This window comes from Capra hircus, chromosome 5 (genome assembly GCF_001704415.2).
Source record: "Capra hircus breed San Clemente chromosome 5, ASM170441v1, whole genome shotgun sequence".
Classification (NCBI taxonomy): domain Eukaryota; kingdom Metazoa; phylum Chordata; class Mammalia; order Artiodactyla; family Bovidae; genus Capra; species Capra hircus.
The window spans coordinates 24076251-24096740 of NC_030812.1; the positions used below are offsets into that span (position 1 = coordinate 24076251).

The 20490-nt window shown below is 45.8% G+C and overlaps 1 protein-coding gene across 5 annotated transcripts in view; it reads right to left on the reverse strand.

The window, feature by feature from the left end:
- Positions 3767–20490, reverse strand: part of TMCC3 (transmembrane and coiled-coil domain family 3) — a 70085-nt gene continuing 53361 nt past the window's right edge. For 3 of the 5 annotated variants that reach the window (XM_018047629.1, XM_018047631.1, XM_018047633.1), the window contains exons 2-4: positions 13125–14041; positions 10480–10615; positions 3767–4992 (exon numbers count right to left, since the gene is read on the reverse strand). In XM_018047629.1, the coding sequence (XP_017903118.1) occupies positions 4690–4992; positions 10480–10615; positions 13125–14041 (1356 nt within the window). In that variant the 3' untranslated portion in view covers positions 3767–4689. Of the gene's footprint in view, positions 4993–10479; positions 10616–13124; positions 14042–15369; positions 15455–17327; positions 17793–20490 lie in introns of those variants that run through there. The other 2 variants (XM_018047630.1, XM_018047632.1) reach the window with 2 other exon arrangements.

The following is a 20490-nucleotide window of genomic DNA, read 5'->3' on the forward strand; positions in this document are numbered from 1 at the left end:
ATACAAGACTGAACCCTAATGTAAACTAGGGACTCTGGGTGATAATGATACATCAATGTAGGTTTGTCAAGTGTCACAAAAGCACCCCCAGTGGGGAGTGTTGACAGGAGGCGAGAGTGTGCATGTGTGGAAACAGAGGGGTGTATGGAAATTGTTAAACCTTCCAATCAAGCTCTTTGTGAACCTAAAACTGCTCTAAAATAGTCTATTTTAAAAAATGATTCTATACACACACAGAGATCTGCTATTGAGATGGGATCTAGCTCTTACTTAACATCAAAGCCAACATCAAGTGTTTATTTAAAAAAAAATAACGGCCCCTGCTTTGAATGGGGTGAAGATCTACATAGAATTTACAACTCTAGGCTAACAGGAAACTATACGATATCCCATTAAACAGAAATTCTGCAGCAGGCCTCACAATAAGCATTTCCAGTTTCTGCGCTCAGAGCCACTAACTACGGCCTAAACACATTAAACAGAGAGCTTTGCTGAAACATTTCTCTAAGGACAAATGCAGCAGACATGCTTTAAATAATGTTAATGTATGGCAAAACCAATACAGTATTGCAAAGTAAAATAAAGTAAAAATAAAAATTAAAAAAAATAAAAAATAAATAAACCAAAGTTGCAACACATAAATCATTCCTAAAACAATCAAGATGTTTCTTTCAGCTTCTTATAAACAGAGAATTGCATTGACTTTAGAAAATTATAGACCTGCTTTATACCTTCTGGGTTACCACAGTGATTAAATGTACCTTTCTTTTCAGAAAAATTTAACTTCTTTTAATATAAACAGGCCAATTTCATTCTTTTTAGTGATTTATCTTTTTAGATCAACTCTTTCCTTAGCATATATGCTAAACTTCTTATAACACCTCTCTCCAGATAAAGTCCTGAATTTTAAATAATGCCATTTCATCCTACCTCCCCAGTTCCTCAAAATTATGAAAAAAAGTGCAAAATCAACTGTTTAATCATACATGTTCATATTATTAGCAAGTATATTTAAGTGTTTTCCCAAACCAATACAACTGTATTTGGATTCAATGCAAAAATATTCTATCTGATGCAAAATAACTTGGTATTTAAAAAACAAAGAAAAGGGACCTAAGTAAGGAGTTGCCTAAGAGAACTAGTTCCTCTCGCTATGACTGAACCCACAATTAAACCTGACCCACTAGAAGAATGGCAAGGCGAGAAACATACACAGTGGGGAAACACACAAATGAAAAGCAGAGTGACAGCAGGAGGAAGGCTAAAACCACACAGACGCTCACTCATAGGGAGGGAGGGGCAGTAACAGCATTCCGGGCTGTGATGGAGAGGGGAGGAATTCAGACCATCAGCAGATCACAGCAACCGTAACAGCTAAACAGCTGTCCACGCTAGACACTTGGGACTGACCTTCACCGCTCCAAATCAGCAACGGAACATTTTTATTTCCTGCTTCATCGCTGGTTTCATCTTGGTGGGGAGCGGGGAACTGAATGGGAGGATGTTTTGTTTTGACTCAACCATACTCAAAATATAAGCTGCAATAACCAACTCAAAACCCACAAGAGAGTATTCTTTGGTTTTTCTTTTGTCTTCAGCAGATTATCATTATCCTGGTGATCATGAAAATAATATGTCATCAAAAAATCCAGCGCTAGAACCCAATGCACAGTATCTTCAATCACTTAAGTTCATGGAGGGAGCAGGCACTTACCCATCCCACAGATGGCTTTCATCTCTAGGTATGCAGATGACGCTGACTGCCAGGGAAAGGTGGGGAAAAGGATTCGTTACCTTAAATGTAAATTGAATACCAAATTCCACAATATGTCATAGCAAGATCACTATTTTTATTGTATATTTATAACATTTTATTTGATCTCCTTAGGCAGTGAAAAGCAGCAGCGGCGGGAGAGTTTATTCTTTGAGAAGAGAATAATAAACTGCAGAGAGTAAAAGTCTCCTTGGAGGATACCATCTTATTAAAAAGCTTCATGAACTTTCAACGAGACTTGAAAATAAATACACTCTGTAGGTTGAGCACATCCAAGTGAAAACATGGTTTCTGAAGTCTAATGAGAATCACTGGAAATAAGAATTCTTAAAAATTTACCGTCAGGTGGAGTGACTTAGACCCTACAATATTTCAGAAGAGAGTCAGTTTCGAGCAGCTTCTGTTAACAGCTCCAGGTTGCAGAGGGGTGAATCCTGTTGCTTTCCGTTTACTTCTCCATCTCTCTCACTGGGGAGGAGAGACACTGATCATACGTCTGGGAAGCATCAAAGCGAAGGTGCCAGGCTGAGCATCGGAGCGGAGTATGGGGGCGTAAGGAGCAGGCTCGAGCCTCCTTGGGTCCTCCTAGAGCTCTTATCTCAAGGCCAGGGATTGATCTCCTTTCTAAACTACCAGTAGCATCCACACCCACCCCACCCCCTGGCTTGTCCAAAGTGGCCTCAGAAAGGTTCACAGAAATCAAGAGGACCCATCCAGGAGGCAGCTTGATTCGAGGGCGTAAGTTACATCCAGCCCTTACCCACATGGAGACTGAGGCCTGAGGACAACAGGGAATGCTGCCCATGAAAACAGAACCAGACTCCTTCTCTGGATCCAGAAGCTGTCTCCATCTCCTGGACTGGACGGATAGAGACCAGGGGAGAGTCTCGCAGTGAAAGGGGGCAGAGCCAGGAGAAGAGGTAGGGCTGTAACTCCCTCTTCCCTGAATGCAAGGTACTTGAAGCCAAAGACTTCACGAAGCAATGTTCATTGTTGTAAATAACTCAAGTCTGGAATTAGATGGTAGCCACAGTTGCTTACATGTGAATGGACTAAAACCACTGAATTGTAAACTTAAAAAAAAAATAAAAGCAAGCAAACTTGAGTTGTATACGTCTCACCCACACTGGACTTGTACCAGATGCTCGACAGTTCCGGTCTCTCAAACCGTGGCCTATGCCACATTTTTGAAGATTTTCCTAAGAGCGTGCGTGCATGCAAAGTCACTTCAGTTGTGTCCGATTCTTTGCAGTCCTATGGACTGCAGTCCGCCAGGCTTCTCTGTCCATGGGATTCTCCAGGAGAGAATACTGGGGTGGGTTGCCATGCCCTTCTCCAGGGGTTCTTCCCAACCCAGGGATCAAACCTGCATCTTCTGCAACTCCTGTACTGCAGGCAGATTCTTTTCTGCTGAGCCACCAGGGAAGCCCTATTTGCAAAAATATTGCACTTAAAATTTAAATCTGGGTCATCTGATGTTTTCTGGAAGATAACATACACTAACACCCTCCTTTTTGTCTTCAGATAACAAAACAGCTGGTGGGAGGAGGGGATGAACCAGTTTCCATGAACATCTTCTAGAGCTTCTTTTTTGACAGAGAAACATTTAAAAAGGCAGTATCATCTGGGCTCAAGAGACTAAATGACATACCCCAAATTGGCCAGAGTTGTTGACTTCTGCATGCTCTCACCTCAGCAGAAGTGTGACCGCTCCATCTACTCCCTTAGAACTTATCCTAAGAGGCAGAGGGCAACCTTGGCTCAGACACCGAATCTAATTTATTTTATTCTTGCAGGTCTTTCAGGGTCTGCCAAGGACCCTCTCAATCTTCACGCAGGTCACCTGCACCCACTGGTCTAAATGCCACTGCCTTAAACCACATATTCTATTTTCTTCCCTTTTTCCCGTGTTCCCACTTCAGGGCACTTTAGCTTTAGAAACTATGATCCTGCTATCCTTTCTTGAAGAGAGAGAGAAAAAAAAACAACTCGAAACGTGAGCAGCCTTTTTTATTTACTGAGTACACTTTGCCAGCCGTCACAGACTGAATAAAATGAATCACAGAAAATGAAACACATCCTGAGAGGGGCTGATCACAGTGAAAATTTGCTGGAACACAGATACAGTGCTTTTCGGACCTCAATTAAAGACACAGTTTGAAGAGGGACTGGGGAGCATCTCTATATGCCTGGAAGGTGGTGTGCTCAACAGTCAGTGAAGGTAGAATCAGGACTATGGCTCCCTGGGTGTAAGAAGGCAAGACCCGTTCATAAATCCTCACGTCTCACCATTTAAGAACAATGGAATGCCTAGGTTGACTTTTGATGGACTAACAGGTGAACTGCAAGATTCCCATGTGACAGTCACACACAGTTGGCCATGGTGGACACTGGGCACACGGGGGACCGACGGTCAGCAGCGGACAGTGGGACAGATTACATGGGATCTACTGTGCTTTCACAGGCCCCACAGGCTCACAGGGTCACCATCTGAGCGTCTTCCCCTCCCCAAGTCCTGCCACATCTTCACTGCTTACAAGACTCAAGGGGAAATGTAACCCTAGCAACGGTGAAGCTCAATATCGACAGAGACTTAAGAGAGACTGAAAATCTCTCTTCTTCTGGGTCACTGATTACACCGCATGCTTGGCAACCAGAGGCTGACTGTGCTCAGGTGGGCAGGAGACCAGGACTGATTAAGGCAGTGAGCAAGGTGGGGAGAGCCTGGAAACAGATTCACAGAACCACGCTGGCGAGTGCCACCGAATGACGAGAACTGTAGTTATTTACAACACACAACCCCAGTCCTTGTATTTGTCCGTCGGCACAAATGTGCATTTTAAAGTTTGGTAGTATGCACAAAGTTTTCTTTAAAATAAAAACTTGAAAGGATGTGAGGACAGGAACCGGAGACTTCATCTTGGTATTATTATCCTTTCTATGGCACAGAGAATGTGGTCCCAGTTTTTACAAAATATCGCAAAGAGAGTCACAGCGAAGAAGGTGCCGAGGATGTGGAAGCGGCTCTTCATCATGGGCGAGATGAACTTGGCGATGGTGGACACGCACACCAAGATGACGGTCATGAAGGCGAGGACGACATTGATGCACTTGCCCAGCAGGACTTTGGCGTTCACCGTGTCCGTCTGCAGGGCTTGTTGCTCCTGCTGGTGGAGCTCCAGCTTCGAGATGCGGGTCTGGCAGGACTCCAGGGCTTCCTGTGGGCGAGAGGGAGAGCGAGGATCAAACGCTGTCGGGGCAACATGGGAGCATGAGCCAGGACGTGCACAGGGCCGCCCCGCTCAGGACGCTGCTGCTGGGGCAGCTTCACACCGACGCTGACCAGGACCTGCAGAGGGCCGCCCTGCTCAGGACACTGCTGCTGGGGCAGCTTCACACCAACGCTGATGATGACAATGGTGGTGATGACAGACAGAGGTGTCAGACAAGAATCCCAGGGCTCGCCTTATCCTGCTATTCATGGATAGAATGAGCATGTATCTACAACCGTGAAATACCATGAATAAGGAATTTATGGGCAGGTATTTTGGTTTTTGGCTACACTGCACAGTATGTGGGATCTTAGTTCCCCGACCAGGGATTGAACCCATGCCCTACACTGGAGGCACAGGGTCTTAACCACTGGATCCCCAGGGAAGTGCCACGGTTAGGTATTTTGATTCTGCCTGTATTTAGAATAAAGTGCATAAAATACTGGCATCTGGTGGAACCCTCAGGGACAAACCAGAGGAGGGGGTGGGGTCCCGTTTTGCGACAGGGGACTACCTCCAGCAATGGAGGACGTGGCATCTCCAACAGCTGGTCCTCACACCACTGCTCAGAGTCTGCACATCCGCTGCAGAGCAGTGGAGGACAGCGGGAGAGACAGGGCCGTGGACGCGGGGCTCCCGTGGATGCTCTCGGAGCGCCGCGGCCACGCCCTCTGCCTAGGGCTCGGCCCGCCACGCTTTCATTACTTGTACTCCAGGTTCACCTCCAGCTCAGCTGTCTCTTCTGAGACTGAGCTGTGTGTCTACATAAGCCCCTGACATTTCCATCACCGATGCTGTTCACTCACCAAGTCGTGTCTGACTCTTTTGTGACCCCACAGGCTGTAACTCACCAAGCTCCTCTGTGCATGGGATTTCCTGGGCAAGAATACTGGAGTGGGGTGCAATTTCCTTCTCCAGGGGATTTTCCCGACCCAGAGACTGAACCCACGTCTCTTGCATCTCCTGCACTGGCAGGCAGGTTCCTCACCACTGAGCCACCAGGGAGGCCCTGACATCTCCGTCAGAGCTTCTCAGAAGCACCTCAGATGCAATGTGGCCAGTTCTGTATACATGTCCTCACCACCCTCACTCCTGCCATCAACCCTGTTTCCCCTCCAGTTCCTTTTCTCAGAAAACAGCACTTGGTGAGCCACATTCTCATATGAGAAGCATGAGGGGCATTCCCTGATCCAGCCCCACCCACACAACGTCTGGTATTTATCTTAACTGGTCCATTCCTCTCCCCTCCCACAGTAACCCCCCACCTAAACCACCAGGGTCTCTGCCTGCAATAACTTTACACTCGTTTCTTTCTCCATCCTCACCCTCATGAATCCACTTTCCACACAGCAGCCCAGGTGATCTCTGAAAGATGTGTCTTTGGTATGGCTCTTTCTCGTAGAACCTTTTAAATCTTTAACGTGGCCCGGGCCCAGCCACTCTCTCCTGCCAAGCTTACCAGAGAAGCCCGCTTCCTCCTTCACTGTGTTCTGGCCATCCTGGCTTTATAAAGTGCTGGAAAGGACCATGTTCAGGGCCTTTGCACATGCGCTGTGCTCTGCCCAAAAGGTCTGCCTCCCCACACACCACCCGGCTCCATCTTTCAGGCCCCATGTCGATGGACACATCCTGAGGGAAGCCTTCCTGGACCCACCAGACTGTCAAGCCCTTCTCCGGGCCTCCCCGCTAACCAGGGGACCAGACCTGCTCTGCGCTGTGCATACCTCCGGCAGCAGGCACAAGCTGGCTGCACACTCCAGAGACCGAATGCCAGTAAGGGGACACGAGGCTTGAAAAGGGGAAGAAACATACACCTCCCAGGAGAAAAAGACCTAGGTGGAGGCAGTACCATGACCCAGTCTGGTTCACCAGCCTATTTTCTAACTCATTTCCCAATATATGTTTGCTCAATTAAAATCCAGTCATGTTCTCAGATTTTAAACAAGCATAATGGCGCCAACATTGATTTACTTTCCTTTTTGTGAACATACGCTATGGGCCAAGGGTTCTCTGTTACTATAGTAACTCTCATCATACAGGCTACCAACGAAGAAGGTAAAACTTCTTCGGATCCTCACAGTCTAAACAATGCTGACTTTCTACAGCAACAGGCAAAGGGCCCCCCAAATCATGTATTCTTTTCAAATGCTTAGGTCCACAGATAGCAACCTCTGTTTTAGGCATGGCATGGAACTAGTGATGGAACAGGACAAAAGATCACCATTTTAGGTAGATGCATTCACCTGTGATTGGGGAGATGATTTACATATACAGAATAGATTGATTCTAGAAACTGCCTTAGAACTTCTGTCAAATTTTTAACCAAAAGAAAAGGTCAAGAAAATTAAGCAGTCAGCTGTAAGGAATTTTGGTCACAGCACCCACCAAGAAATTATGGGCCAAAGTAAGTACTACATTTACTGGGGATAAGGACAAAGGACACGATTGTCTTTAAACTTTTCATTTCGAATTCAGGGTTTAAAAAACTCTTTCTTGCTCTTTAAAACAGCAAGCAAAGCTTTGTATCGTAACAGGCAACAATTACCCTCATCTATACTACTCCATCACCCTGTACAACCCTGCCTATAAGCACAGAAGAAACAAGAGGAAGCTGAGCAGGCCCAGCCACCAAAGCCCCAAGAAATATAGCTACTCATACATACTAAATAGAAAACTGACCAGCATCTGTTTTTTGTCTGATAATGTGTCAGGTAAAGATTTCAGTATTTTATCTATCTTATCCCATTTAATCCTTCTGACAGACTTCCGAGGTAGAGCTCGTTAATATTTCCATTTTACAGATGAAGAAGCTGAGGCACAGCACTGACTTGTGCCGGGTCACACAGGAAGCGACAGGGGCAAGATTCTAACAAGAAAGGCCCTCCAGCCACTCGTACAGACATCCCCTTTGCACTTCTGGGCCACAGGTAAAACTAGAAAACGGTAAAATGAAATCTTCTGAATTTTTAAGCTCTCTCTGAAGTTCACCCCCGCCCTTATCTTACCCCTTTCATCTCTAAAGTATATTTCTTTAAAAAAAGAGTAACAATATAAACCCAAACAATCCCCTAAAGAAGCAAACCATATATAGTATTTAGATATAAGCCAGTGGAATCCCAGACGTATGCTAAACAGCATGCTCTAATAAAATAGACTGTGCTGTTTGCCTGGCAACATGTCACATTTAAACGGGTTCACATCTTTTACACCAGTCAGCAGTAAAGTTCAGTCTCCTAGCCCAGAGCAGAAATCCGCTTGGTGTCTTCTGCACCAAGGTCCTCAGAGGCAAACAAGGCTGATGCTTTCTTTGGCTCCCAGCATCGTCCAAGCAGACAACTGGCATTAGCACAGGCTCAGCCCTTGACAGGAAGGAACAAAGCATGGACAGCTGAAACTCAGGACAGCTGAAACTCACATACTGTGGGAGAAATCTGTGTTTCAGCCCCTTGTGAAGTGGGGTTGGAGAAAATAACCAAGCCTACAAAGAACATTTGTAAAACTGAAGCTGCATGACTTGGATAGTACTCTTTCTTTTCATAAAAAAGGCAGTCTATGGGAATGTAAATCACTGCAGCCACTGTGGAAAACAGCATAGAGGTTCCTCAAAAAATTACAATGAGAATTACCATATGATCCACAAATCCCACTTCTGAGTACATACTGGAAGGGCATGACATTACCATCTAGAAGAGAAATTCACACCCTCACATTTATTTATTATAGCATTACTGACAATAGCCAATCCATGGCAACAACTCAAGTGTCCACTGATGGATCAGTAAAGAAAATGTGGTACCCATACACACACAGGCATACTATGCAGCCACGAGGAAGAAGAGAGCAATGCCATTTACAGCACGGAAGGACCTAAAGGGCATTAACGCTAAGCGAAACGAGTCAGACAGCAAACACTGTAGAATCTAACAGGGGAAGGGAGGCAAAATGGGTGAAGAGGGTCAAAAGCACAAACTTTCAGTTATAAGATGAATAAACCCCGGGGAATGCAATGTACAGCTTGGTCACTAGAGTTAACAACGTTGCATTGTATATTTGAAAGTTGCTCAGAGTAGACCTTAAAAGCTCTCATCACAAGAGAACAAATCTGTAACTATGTGAGGGGATGAATGCTAATTTACTGTAGTGATATTTCTGCAGTATGTACACATATGAAATCATTATGTTGTATACTTTAATACAGTCGTATGAAAATTATATCTGAATAAAAACTGGGGGTGGAGGGGAAGGAGGCCTTCTGGAACCCCCAAAAAGGAGCTCAAGAAGCCTAGGGCCGCTTCACTACAGCGTTGTTGTTCACTTGCTCAGCTGTGTCTGACTCTTTTGCGATCCTATGGACTGTAGCCCATCAGGCTCCTCTGTCCACGGGATTTCCCAGGCAAGAATACTGGAGTGGGTTGCCATTTCTTCCTCTAGGGGATCTTCCTGAGCCAGGGATCGAACCCTGGTCTCCAGTGTTGCAGGCAGGTTCTTCACCGTCTGAGCCACCAGGGAAGCACCATGACAGCTTCAGTCTCACATTATCACTAGGACACGCCTTTGTTTATACTGATCCATTTTCCTCCATCCACTGGGATCCCATCCACACCTTCAAAACCCACCTTCTCCAGGACTTCAATTCAGATTCATTAGTCAAGGACTACTTGTAAGACCTTGAACAAGGTCTCTGGGCCTTGGTCTCTACATCTGAGAAATGGGGAGAGTAATCGGAGCTATCACAAACAGAAACAAATGGGCAGACAGACATCTCAAGTGCTTCGCCAGTGCCTGCCACGGAGCATGCACTCAAGTGCTTGAACTTCCCACAAACACGAAAGCTATCATTTTACAGATGAGCAAAGAGACTTAAAGCTTGCTCAGGACCAGCTAGCTGGTAAACAGCTGGGACTGAAATCCAGGGTCTGATCACTCTGTGGCCCCCTGCCCCACAAGTCCGTAGCTTGCTGGGCACTGCACCCCTGAATTTCTGAGGCTTTCAGAGCCTACAGTCATGTAACTTGGCCCTCGCTCATGTTGTCTTGAGCCCACTGCCAGCTGTGTTCCTCTTGATTTCTCACCTAAGCGAGAATGTTGGAGGCAAGGTTCGTCTCATGTTTTAAAATTTGTAAAAATGTGGTGATGGTGGGGAAAGTAGAGTATAGGTGATAGGCTTGGGGACAGGTAAAAAATAACTGTTAAGTAATTTAGGCAGAAAGCAAACAGACTATAGCTTAAAGTCTATAACAGGAGCTACTGGGGTCAACAGGGTAAAGATTAAATGTTTGCCCCTCATGCCAGAAATTCTTACAGGCTTGCATGTAACGTATCGGTTGGTTAAATGAATGAACGGCGGTGAAGAGCCCGCGAGAGCTTGGTTTGTTAAATGAATGAACAGCAAGGAAGAGCCCGCATGAGCTCTGGAGGTGGGGGGGAAGGTACCTGGATGTCCCGCGAGCGCTCGTGGGCTTGGTAGGCCACCTTCTCCTCGATGCTGGCTAGCTCCTGCTTCAGGTTGGCCGTCTCGTGCTGATGCAGGTCCGTGAGGTCATGGAGCTGGTCCTCCAGTCGCTCGTACCTTTGTAAAGAGATGAATCGATTCGGAGCACGATGTTTCAAAAGTGTACAGACAGCACTTAGAGAATGACATCCTTTGTGCCTGCTGTCGCCACTGCCCTGTGGCTTGTGCTCATCCAGGCAGACTGAGCTTCCAAGAGTACATCTGGCTGTAGGGGACATGCTTTTGGATAACGCTGAACTCTAGCTCCAGAAAGGACTGGTCTCTGAAGCCTTAACTCTGTCCTCACTACTGAGGGTTCATGCAAACCAAATTGGGTTTTTCTACCCACACCACACCAGCACCTTGCTGGCTGTGGGGACAACAGGGCAGACCCCATGGGCTCCTCATTTGGGCTGGTCAGGAGACGGGGCTGGCAAGAAGCCTGCTCAAGGCGAGGACCCACTGGCATGCTGGCGCCTCTCCCTCTTGTGACCCCTCAGTGCCCAGTGGCTCACCGCCATAGCTCTCATGCATCAGAGAGGCTATAAAGAAAGGACCAGTTTCTATGTGGGAGCCAATTCCACTGATTTCCCAGTGTACACAGTGATGGTGAATACAGGTCTTAGTTCTTAAGTGCCAATAAAAAAAAATTCAGCTTGTTACAAATTCAAGATGGCTTAACAGGTGGCAGTTCGAAAAGTTCAAATCTAAAGAAGCACAAAGATTCTTATTCCCAGTGCCCAGTGCCCTCAGAGAAGGGGAATTTTGTCTTATATCTGAAAACTTATATAATATTTATTTTGAAACAGGAAGCACTATTTGGGGAAAATGCATTAGCCTGGATGACTTTTTGAGTAATGCCAATTTTAGACACTTCATATAGGTCACTTGAAAAAATCATTTAACACTTTAACACAGATTTAATGATCATTCTCAGGTAGCACCTTGTAGCTGCTCAGTGTTGGGTGTTTGTAAGCAAGCCTTTTAAAGACCTCTTAACAGATGAATGGATAAAGAAGACGTGGCACACACTGACAATGGAGTGCTACTCAACCCTGAAGAAAGAACGACATGCTGCCATTTGCTGCAACACGGATGGGCCTAGAGGTTGTCACACTCAGTGAAATAAGCCAGACAGAGACAAACAGAGTGTGAGATCGCTTATCTGCGGAATCTTTAAAAGAAAGACACAAATGAACTTATTTAAAAACCAGAAACAGACTCAGAGACTTAGAAAACAAATCGGTGATTGTCAAAGGGAAAGGGGAGGGGAGGGATAAATTAGAAGTCTGATACTAACATGGACACAGTGCTGTGTATAAAATAGGTAATAAGGACCTACTGTATGGCCCAGGGAACTCTATGCAATACTCTGTAAAAGCCTAACTGGGGAAAGAAGCTGAAAAAGAACAGACATATGTATATGTACAACAATCACTCTGCTGTACTCCTGAAACTCACACATCATAAATCAGCTATTCTCCAATATAAAATAAAGATCAAAAACAAAGATCTCCTAAGGTAAGCAATATAGTGAGACACTAAATCAGGAGGATCACAGACATAACTATACAACATGAGAACCAGAACTGTCTGAATGGATATTTGTGACTTGAAATAAAATTTGGACCCAAACGGAGGTGCATCCCAAACTACCTGAGTGTAATTAAAGTCAATATTATTTAGAAAACCTGTGACTCAAAAATAGTTCTCATGTGACAAAGAATCCAAAGCCAAAGATGTACACAGTTAAAAAAAAAAAAATTGTTTCATAAAATAGCTGAAAAAGCCACATCTCTAAATTAACACTCATATAAATTCATATATCAGATATAAAACAACATGTAAACTAAATTTAAAATTTAAATCTTATAATAGGTAACAGGCATTCACTGTTTCATCTATATTTTTAGAAGTTAACCTCACTTGACAAAAAAACCTGATGGGGGGATATTTTTACTGGGAAAATGGTGGAAAATCACTTCATATTTGGGCATGTACACTTTTTAAGCTAGAGGCACCAAAAAGCCAGCCATATATAACACTTGAATTTAAAAATTAGCTAATATAAATCCACAAGATTTGAATTTTTAAGATTCCGTTTGAAAGGTTTTCATTTAGGGTGAAAGGTTTATTAATAAGCAAAATGCAATCTCACAAAAAAAATACATTATGTAAAGACTTTGAGATTTATGTACCAAATAAAAAGTTATCTTGCTGGACCATGAATTTGTTTTTTTACCTGACAGTTATTACGGGGGGAAACCAAATACAGATCTTGAAATTAGTATACCGAGATCTTGTAACAACTGTCTACTGAATCAGGAGCTCAATACGCATGTGAGTCATTGCCTATATGGTGACATTTTAACAGACCCACATGCATAACATCTTTCTCTAAGCTGTCGGGCTTCAAGTCACAAATTACAATATTTAGAATTGCAAAGTACGGAAGGAACTCTCAGTTCCTAAATGCCTTTTGACCCACATTCACATTAAAAACAAAAATACAACCATTAGCATATCAATTTCAAACAATATCTCCAACCTTAAAAACTCAGGCTCCTAAGAGCAGAGCCTGAAATACCTGTATCTCTCCTCTTGCAGCGTCTGAGAGATGAAGCCGTACTCCCTCTTGAACTGCACCTTGAGGGCCTCGATGTCCTCAGCCAGCTGCGCCTGGGTGTCCTTGATCTCCCGGAGCTCCTCCAGGATGGCCGTGAGTTTGCTCGGGCCGTCCAGCGCGCCCGAGCCCCCAGCCGCGAACGACTGGTTCCCATTGCTGTCGGCGGAGCCGGACGTGCCGCTCGAGCACTCGTCGTCGCTGCCGTATTTGGGCTTGTTCACGATGGTGGCGCTGCCCCCGTAGGCCCTGGCGCTGGCCTCGGGCCGGAACTCCTCCAAGGAGTTCTTCAGGTGGGCAATGTTGTCAGCGCTGCCAAACTTATTCCGGATCAAGTTGGCGAACTCTCTGGACTTGTTGAAGACAAACACGGGCGGGGTGAGGGACACCCCGGGCATGCCCGACTTGCTGCTCTCCAGGCTGTGGGGGGCAGTGCGGGACTTGGCCTGGGCATCCTTCAGAGAGGGCGGGATATCCTTCAGCTGGTCCTTGGCAGTGTCCTTGGCGCTCCGGAGGGCCCCGTTCTGCTCGAGCTCCCGGAGCTTCCGGTGGTACTGATCTAGCTTCTTCTGCAGCTGGGCGATGGAGTGAGCCGACTTCTGGTTCTTCTTCTCGAACACCTGCTTGATGCGGCCAGCCTGCTGCTTGTCCGCGCTGCTGACCAGCTTCAGATACTCTGCCACGTTCCCATCACGGGACGTTTGCTCGATTTTTATCTGCTCTGTGACCTTGAGGATTTTCTGTCTCAGGCTGTCCGCATTGAGTTTGACCTTGTGGAAGTCCAGGATGCCATCCGGTACATCGAAGTTGAGGTTGGTGTCCGACCCGCCTCTGCGGATGTTCAGGGGCAGGCTTAGGGTATTCATGTCATGACGTTCTACCTGGAGGAGACAGCGGGTAGGGGGGCGGGAAGCACTATTAGACTGGAAGTCCAAGAGAGGGTCACTGTGACCGACCCTGTACACACACAACAGACATACTTTACGCCCCAGATTTTCAAACTGCAAGTATTCGCCGCGTAAAAACTCCCTTCTATCCTCTCAAGTTGAATGAAGGACAACCCAACTCCTTCCTGCACTCATGTACAGGGATGATGAGATTCAGCTCCACCAGGATATCCAATGTTCTGTCTGATTAGATAGTAAGCATTTGTTGCCAGGGTAGAAAATCCATTATGTGGTGATGTTATCAGTCCTCATGGTTTCCCAAAGTGCCCAGGTAAGTGGAATGCCTGCCGTGTCCCATTCACAGTGAACTTCACTTCACCATTGTGGGAAATGCACTCAATTCAGAACTCAATCATTTAACAGAAGGACAGAAAAATAAAAATAAAAAAGAAAGCAAAGTTCCAGTAGGTACATTCATCAACACAAGAATCAGTTTCTTAATGGAACCCTGAAACAGATGTGAGAGAATAATATGGTACAAGAGTAACTGAGTAATACAACAGCGATGTTTAGATGTGGAAACAAACCACCCAAACCACAACCAAAGTGATTATAAACAACAACAATGACAAGACTATGTGAAACAGCTTTCTCACTCCAGGGCCACCAGGGGGAAAGAGCTGCCTCACTAGGTCCTGCTCTAAAAGGGACAGGCAAGTGGGATGCGCATGGCAGGCACTGGATGATCACAGGGCTGGTCTTGTCTGGGCCTCACCATCACACCAGGCAAAGAGCTTGTTACATCCATATAACACGCAGAAACAGACTTAAAGAGCCAGGATTCGAATCCAACACACCCTACCTCGGTCCTCTTCACACGTCAGGACACTCTTGTCCCCAGAGGACTAAACAGAGGTCTTGATAGCATCTGAACACAATCTCTGAACAAAAATCCTTAGGCTCTAAACTGGAGTGCCTTACTTGTATAGCTGACAATCTTTTGATTAGAAGAATGACTTAGGAGTCTTGGGAGATGGCATGGGAATCAAGACAATGTTCAGCTCACGTTAGCTTTTTTTTTTAAACGGGAGAAGAGGCTGACACAGCTGAAAACTGCTTTGACAATAACAGACCTCATACTGACAAGTGACCCAGGCTCAAATGTGGACCGTTTCCAATACTTAGCATCAACACTTTGCCATGTGCAAAACCCTACCCAGTGCTTTCTCCATGGAGGGAGCCCAGTAGCCCAGGGGGACACAATCCCAGGTCAGTGGGTCAGTGGGCCTCCTTCACAACTTAAAAAAAGTTTCTTAACTTACTTCTTGGCCCCCTCTCTCCACACACGACTTGGCTGTAAGAGATCCTGGTTGCTTTCTTTGGCAGATGAGCATCACATAGGCAAGGCTGGAAGGAATTAAATGCCAGATCACTATAAGACTATAAAAAAGGATAAAGGAATGGTGACTTCACCTGGTCAAGGGGGAAGGATGGGTGGTAGGAACTAAAGAAGGTACATAATGATCACCTTCAAGCCCCGAAGAGATGACCACAGGAAGTTCAAGGAAGCCAAGCACCTATGGCTCACCCCATGGAGCCACACAGGAATAGGCTCAAATTACAAACAAAGGATGCACTAAGCTGAGGAAATATTTACTTTGGGCAGACAGAGTTAATAACAGTATAACTGCGAGGTTAGAAATCCAGTGTCACTTAAGATAGCCCATCTGATCATGCTGCTCTACTTCTGAGAAAATCTCTATGCCTCTCTCATGCCTCTCAATTTATTTAATACAACCTGGCCACTGTTAAGGGCCCAGCTTATCCATCAGGCCTCCACCATGCATCTGATGAATGCCAATCATCTTAAGTGAACCATATAAACCAAAGTTCCCAGAATGTGTGCATTTTCTATGGATTTCCTCATATGCACGGTATTTTCAATGGCAGCTACATGCCCACTTCTGCTTATCAAGATTCAGTATATTCTTTATAATCCATTTCAAATGCCACTTTTTTCCTCTGAAGCTTTTCCTAGTCCTGTCAGAAAGCTGCCTGTCCTCCCTGCGACCCTCCGTAGTGCTCTTGCTTCACTTTACTCCGCCTCTGAGCACTCACCCACTCCTCCAGGGGAAAGGTGGTGTCGCAACTGCCCCCAGCTCTAGAGCAAGCTCTGTCCGTACTTCACAAGAGGCTGTCACTTACATGTTTGCTCAACTAAAGTGACCTCATTCTTTATTCCGGAAGAATCTACACTGAAGTCATTTAAGTCAGGGGTACCCAACCTCCAGGATCTAATGCCTGATGATCTGAGGTAGAGCTGATATAATAGTAATAATAATACAATTAAAGTGCACAATAAATGTAATAAATGTAATGGGTTTGAATCATCCTGAAACCATCCCCCACCCCGACTCCAGGCCTGGAAAATGTCCTCTTCCATAAAACCGGTCCCTAGTGCCAAAAAGGATGGGGACCCCTGATTTAAGATATATTTGAAGGGACTTCCCTGGTGGCTAAGAACCCACTTTGCAATGCAAGGGACACAGGTTCAATCCCTGGTCAGGGAAATAAGACCCCACATACCATGGGGTAACCAAGCCCATGGGCTACAACCACTGAGCTTGTGTACCCCAACAAACACCCAGTTCAGCCAATAAATAAGTAAATAAAACTATAAGATACATTTGAAGAGAAAAGAAAAATGGCCTTAGAAGTTCTGTCTAGACAGACCAACAATTTCAGGTAAAGACGTTTTCTTAATACCTAGGTAGTAATTTCTACATCATTTCAACCTGCTTCAACTGATCAGATTTTTCTAAGTATCAACATGCAACATGAAGCACAAATAAAAACAAGGACTTCTAAACTTTAAGCTTAATTTACACACAGAAAAGAGTGTATTTGAAAAGAATAAAACTTGAATTTTCACAAACTCTAAACTTAGTGTAACCAGGACTCAGTTTAAAAAAAAAACAAAACACACACACACAAGCTCCCCTGCGCCCCCATCAGTCACAACGACATCATCCCCCCTCTAGAGGTAACCACGAGCCTCGCTTCTAACAACACACATTCGTTCTGGCCAATATATCATGTGGTCCACTTGTTGTTTTTGCTCCACATCGTGGGAGTCATAAGAAGGAAGGTTCCTTTAACTCAGATAAAAGCAGATTAAGTTTTTTTTTTCTTTTTTTTTAAAGAAAACAAAACCCTCCTTGACAGTCCCTGTTAAGAAGTCTACCACACCTTGGAGGATACAGGGGCTCTTAATCCTTACCTTACCAAACACAGCAAGAAGTCATCACCTGCTCCTCTTCCTGTAATTCTCAGCCCCACAGCAGCTGCCTATCCAGCCCTGGTGTCTCAGAGCACCGGCCCGGTTCCCTCACAAATGCTGGCCCTGGCCGGCCGCGTACACAGGAACGTTTGCACTCAGACGGCTGGCTGACTTCTGGCTCACTTTAAAGTTACAAAAATGCCTGGCACATCCTTGAGAGTTCAGGTGGAGGATAGCAACCCTGTCTAAAGCTCAATCAATGACTCTTTCTGCTGGCTCGCCAATCGTAGAAACTTCTGATGAGGGTGGAGACCTGAAACTTGTGCTGGGCTGCAGCCCTCGGCCTTTTATAGCCCAGGCTCTGCGAGATAATTAAGAGTCAGCAAACCCATACAATCCCTGACCTCAAGCTGGGGCTGCAGGTACCGGCTGGAAGAAAGCTGAGTGAGTCCTCCAGCTACCATATCAGACTTGGCAGTGAGGTCATGGTACAAACGCAGCTGTTTCGGGGCTGGGTTCCAGGGAGGAGGATTAAGGTCCACAGCTCGCCCAGAGCCAATGAGCTTGGGGAGCAGGTGGGTCAGGGCACACGCGCCCCGACGCTGGCACTGGCATTCACCAGCTGTGTGTTCTCGGCTATATCTAATCACCTGTGCGGTCTTTGATTTCCTGATCTATAGAATGAGGAGACAGAACCAGACAACTCAGAGCTAACACTGCAAAACTCCCTGACGCGTCCGCCAAGCTATCTTGACTGTGAAGGGGCAACATGGGATAGTCAAAACCCTGGACTTGAAAGACAGACTGCTTTGGTTCCCACCTTGGCACTGTTCTTGTGAGCTGTGTGGCCCTGGAAAAATGACTTAGCCTCTCTGTGCTTCAGCTTTCTCTTCTGTAAAATGGAGATAGTGATTCTTTGAAGAGTTGTGAGGAATAAATGAGCTAATTCGCATGAAGCACTTAAAAGACTTCCCGGCACAGAAATTAACCATTTTGGTTTCAATAAGATGTACTACTGTTTATCATCCCTATGTTATTTACAAACGTACCTATGTAAAACTAAAAGAAAAACAAGCTCCAAAGTGCTAACAGTGGTTTTCTTTGTCCTGTGGGGTTATGAGGAGTCATTCTTTTTATGATGCTTTTGTATTTTCCAATCTTTAAAAAATAAGGAACCTGAATTACCATTTTGGTAGAAAAGACGCTGGTTTTAAAAATGACTGCTAAGCTTCAGGTCTCTTGGAGTGATCTGTCTATTATTACCTTATGAAAGCAGTCCGCCAGCATTCTAGTGAAAAGCCATTCCTCATAATGTTTTCCTTCCGGCAGCAGTAACATTTCCACTGTCTCCTCAGTGTTCTGGAACAAAGGCTAACGAAAAGCCTTAAGCCCTGGACACACGTCAAAACCTGACACTGAATCATCTCTGCTCCAACCCAAGCCTCCAGCACAATTACCCCTGGGAGCTCACCTTCCTCATTGGGATGCCAGGCACATCTCAGTCATTACCAGTGTTGCTCAAACACACTGTTCAGGCTTCAAAAGAGGGCTGTTCCCCAGGACATCTCATGTGTACCCCCTAAAGCTCAGAGAGACATGAACAAAAGGAGCAGCATAGCCAAGCAGAGGCACATGATCCAAACCAAGAGGACTGGAAGGCAGAGTGTGGGCTCCCGTGGACACAGACCAGCATGGACTTGAGGCAAGAGAGCCTGAGGCTCTAGGGTCACAGGGGGGCCAAAAGCTGCAGGGGCAGAGAGGTCAGAGCCAGGGCAACAGATAACAACTAGCACCTTAGTCCCAGGGCCAAATACGATGAACCTCTACTCGCAGAAAAGCTGCCTGAGCTTGGCCATATTGGGAAAGGCCCAGGTCCTGCAAACAGGCGGCCACTGCCCGGGGCCTGGCGTATTTCAGAGCACACACAAGGGTGGTTTTACAGACACACCCATAAGGGAGCTGCAGGTTCAGGATCCAAAGGTTTTCAGGGTCTCCGTGGCCGAGGTGTCCAAGCCAACACAGCTGACATTCTGTACTATTACTCACTTCAGCCGGAATCTAACTTTCGGTGTAGCATCGGGGTTGTTCCTCTGGTGTGCTGGTCAGAATGTGCTAGGCTTTGCTGGCGTAACCAACATCAAAATTCTAGGGGCTTAAGAAAAAGGGAAAGGTCTCTCTCTCATGCATGCTAACAAGCCTGCTTCAAGTCGGCTGAGGGACCCGGGCTGTGGAGGAGGCCCTGCCTCAGGAATGCTGCTGGAGGCCATGGCGGGGCAGGGTACTCGGTGAACCGTCCCCTGGCTCCTGCAGCCTTCCCCAGAAGTCTCCTGGGCTTCCTGAACTCGATGCACTGGCCCTACCTAACTTCAATCCTGCTACATGCCCGGGAGGAAAAATACCATGCTAGTGATACGTACCATATCTTATTGGCTAAAAACGCTGAGACCGGTTCTACTGTTATTACCCTTTTACAAATGAGAAACCTGGATGCTGAGAAGCGAATTGCCTAGTAAACAGCAGAACTAGGACTGAAATCCAGGCCGTCTGTCTCCAGAGCCTGTTTCCCTGACAATCATGATTGAGGGCTCTTATTACGAATCAGGCATTATGCTAAATTTGTTTATATATTCATATATTCTTCACAAATGTATGAACAGAATAATATACAAACACATAAATTGTGGTGCTGGAGAAGACTCTTGAGAGTCCCATGGATTGCAAGGAGATCAAACCAGTCAATTCTAAAGGAAATCAACCCTGAATATTCATTGAAAGGACTGATGCTGAAGCTCCAGTACTTTGGCCACCTGATGTGAAGATTAGACTCATTGGAAAAGACCCTGATGCTGCGAGAGATTGAGGACAGGAGGAGGTGGCAACAGAGGATGAGATGGTTGGATGGCATCACCGACTCAGGAGACGTGAGTTTGAGCAAACTCCAGGAGATAGCAAAGGACCAGGAAGCCTGGTGTGCTGCAGTCCATAGGCTCGCACAGAGCTGGACACAACTGAGCAGATGAACAACCAACCCACCCAATCACTGGACCCTGGACTCAAACACTTGCTTTTCTTGCCAACGAAGCCAATCTGCACTGGAAAAATAATTTTGAAGGTCAATAAGCATCCTTATCAAGATGTAATTACTACATCCATGGGGACACCT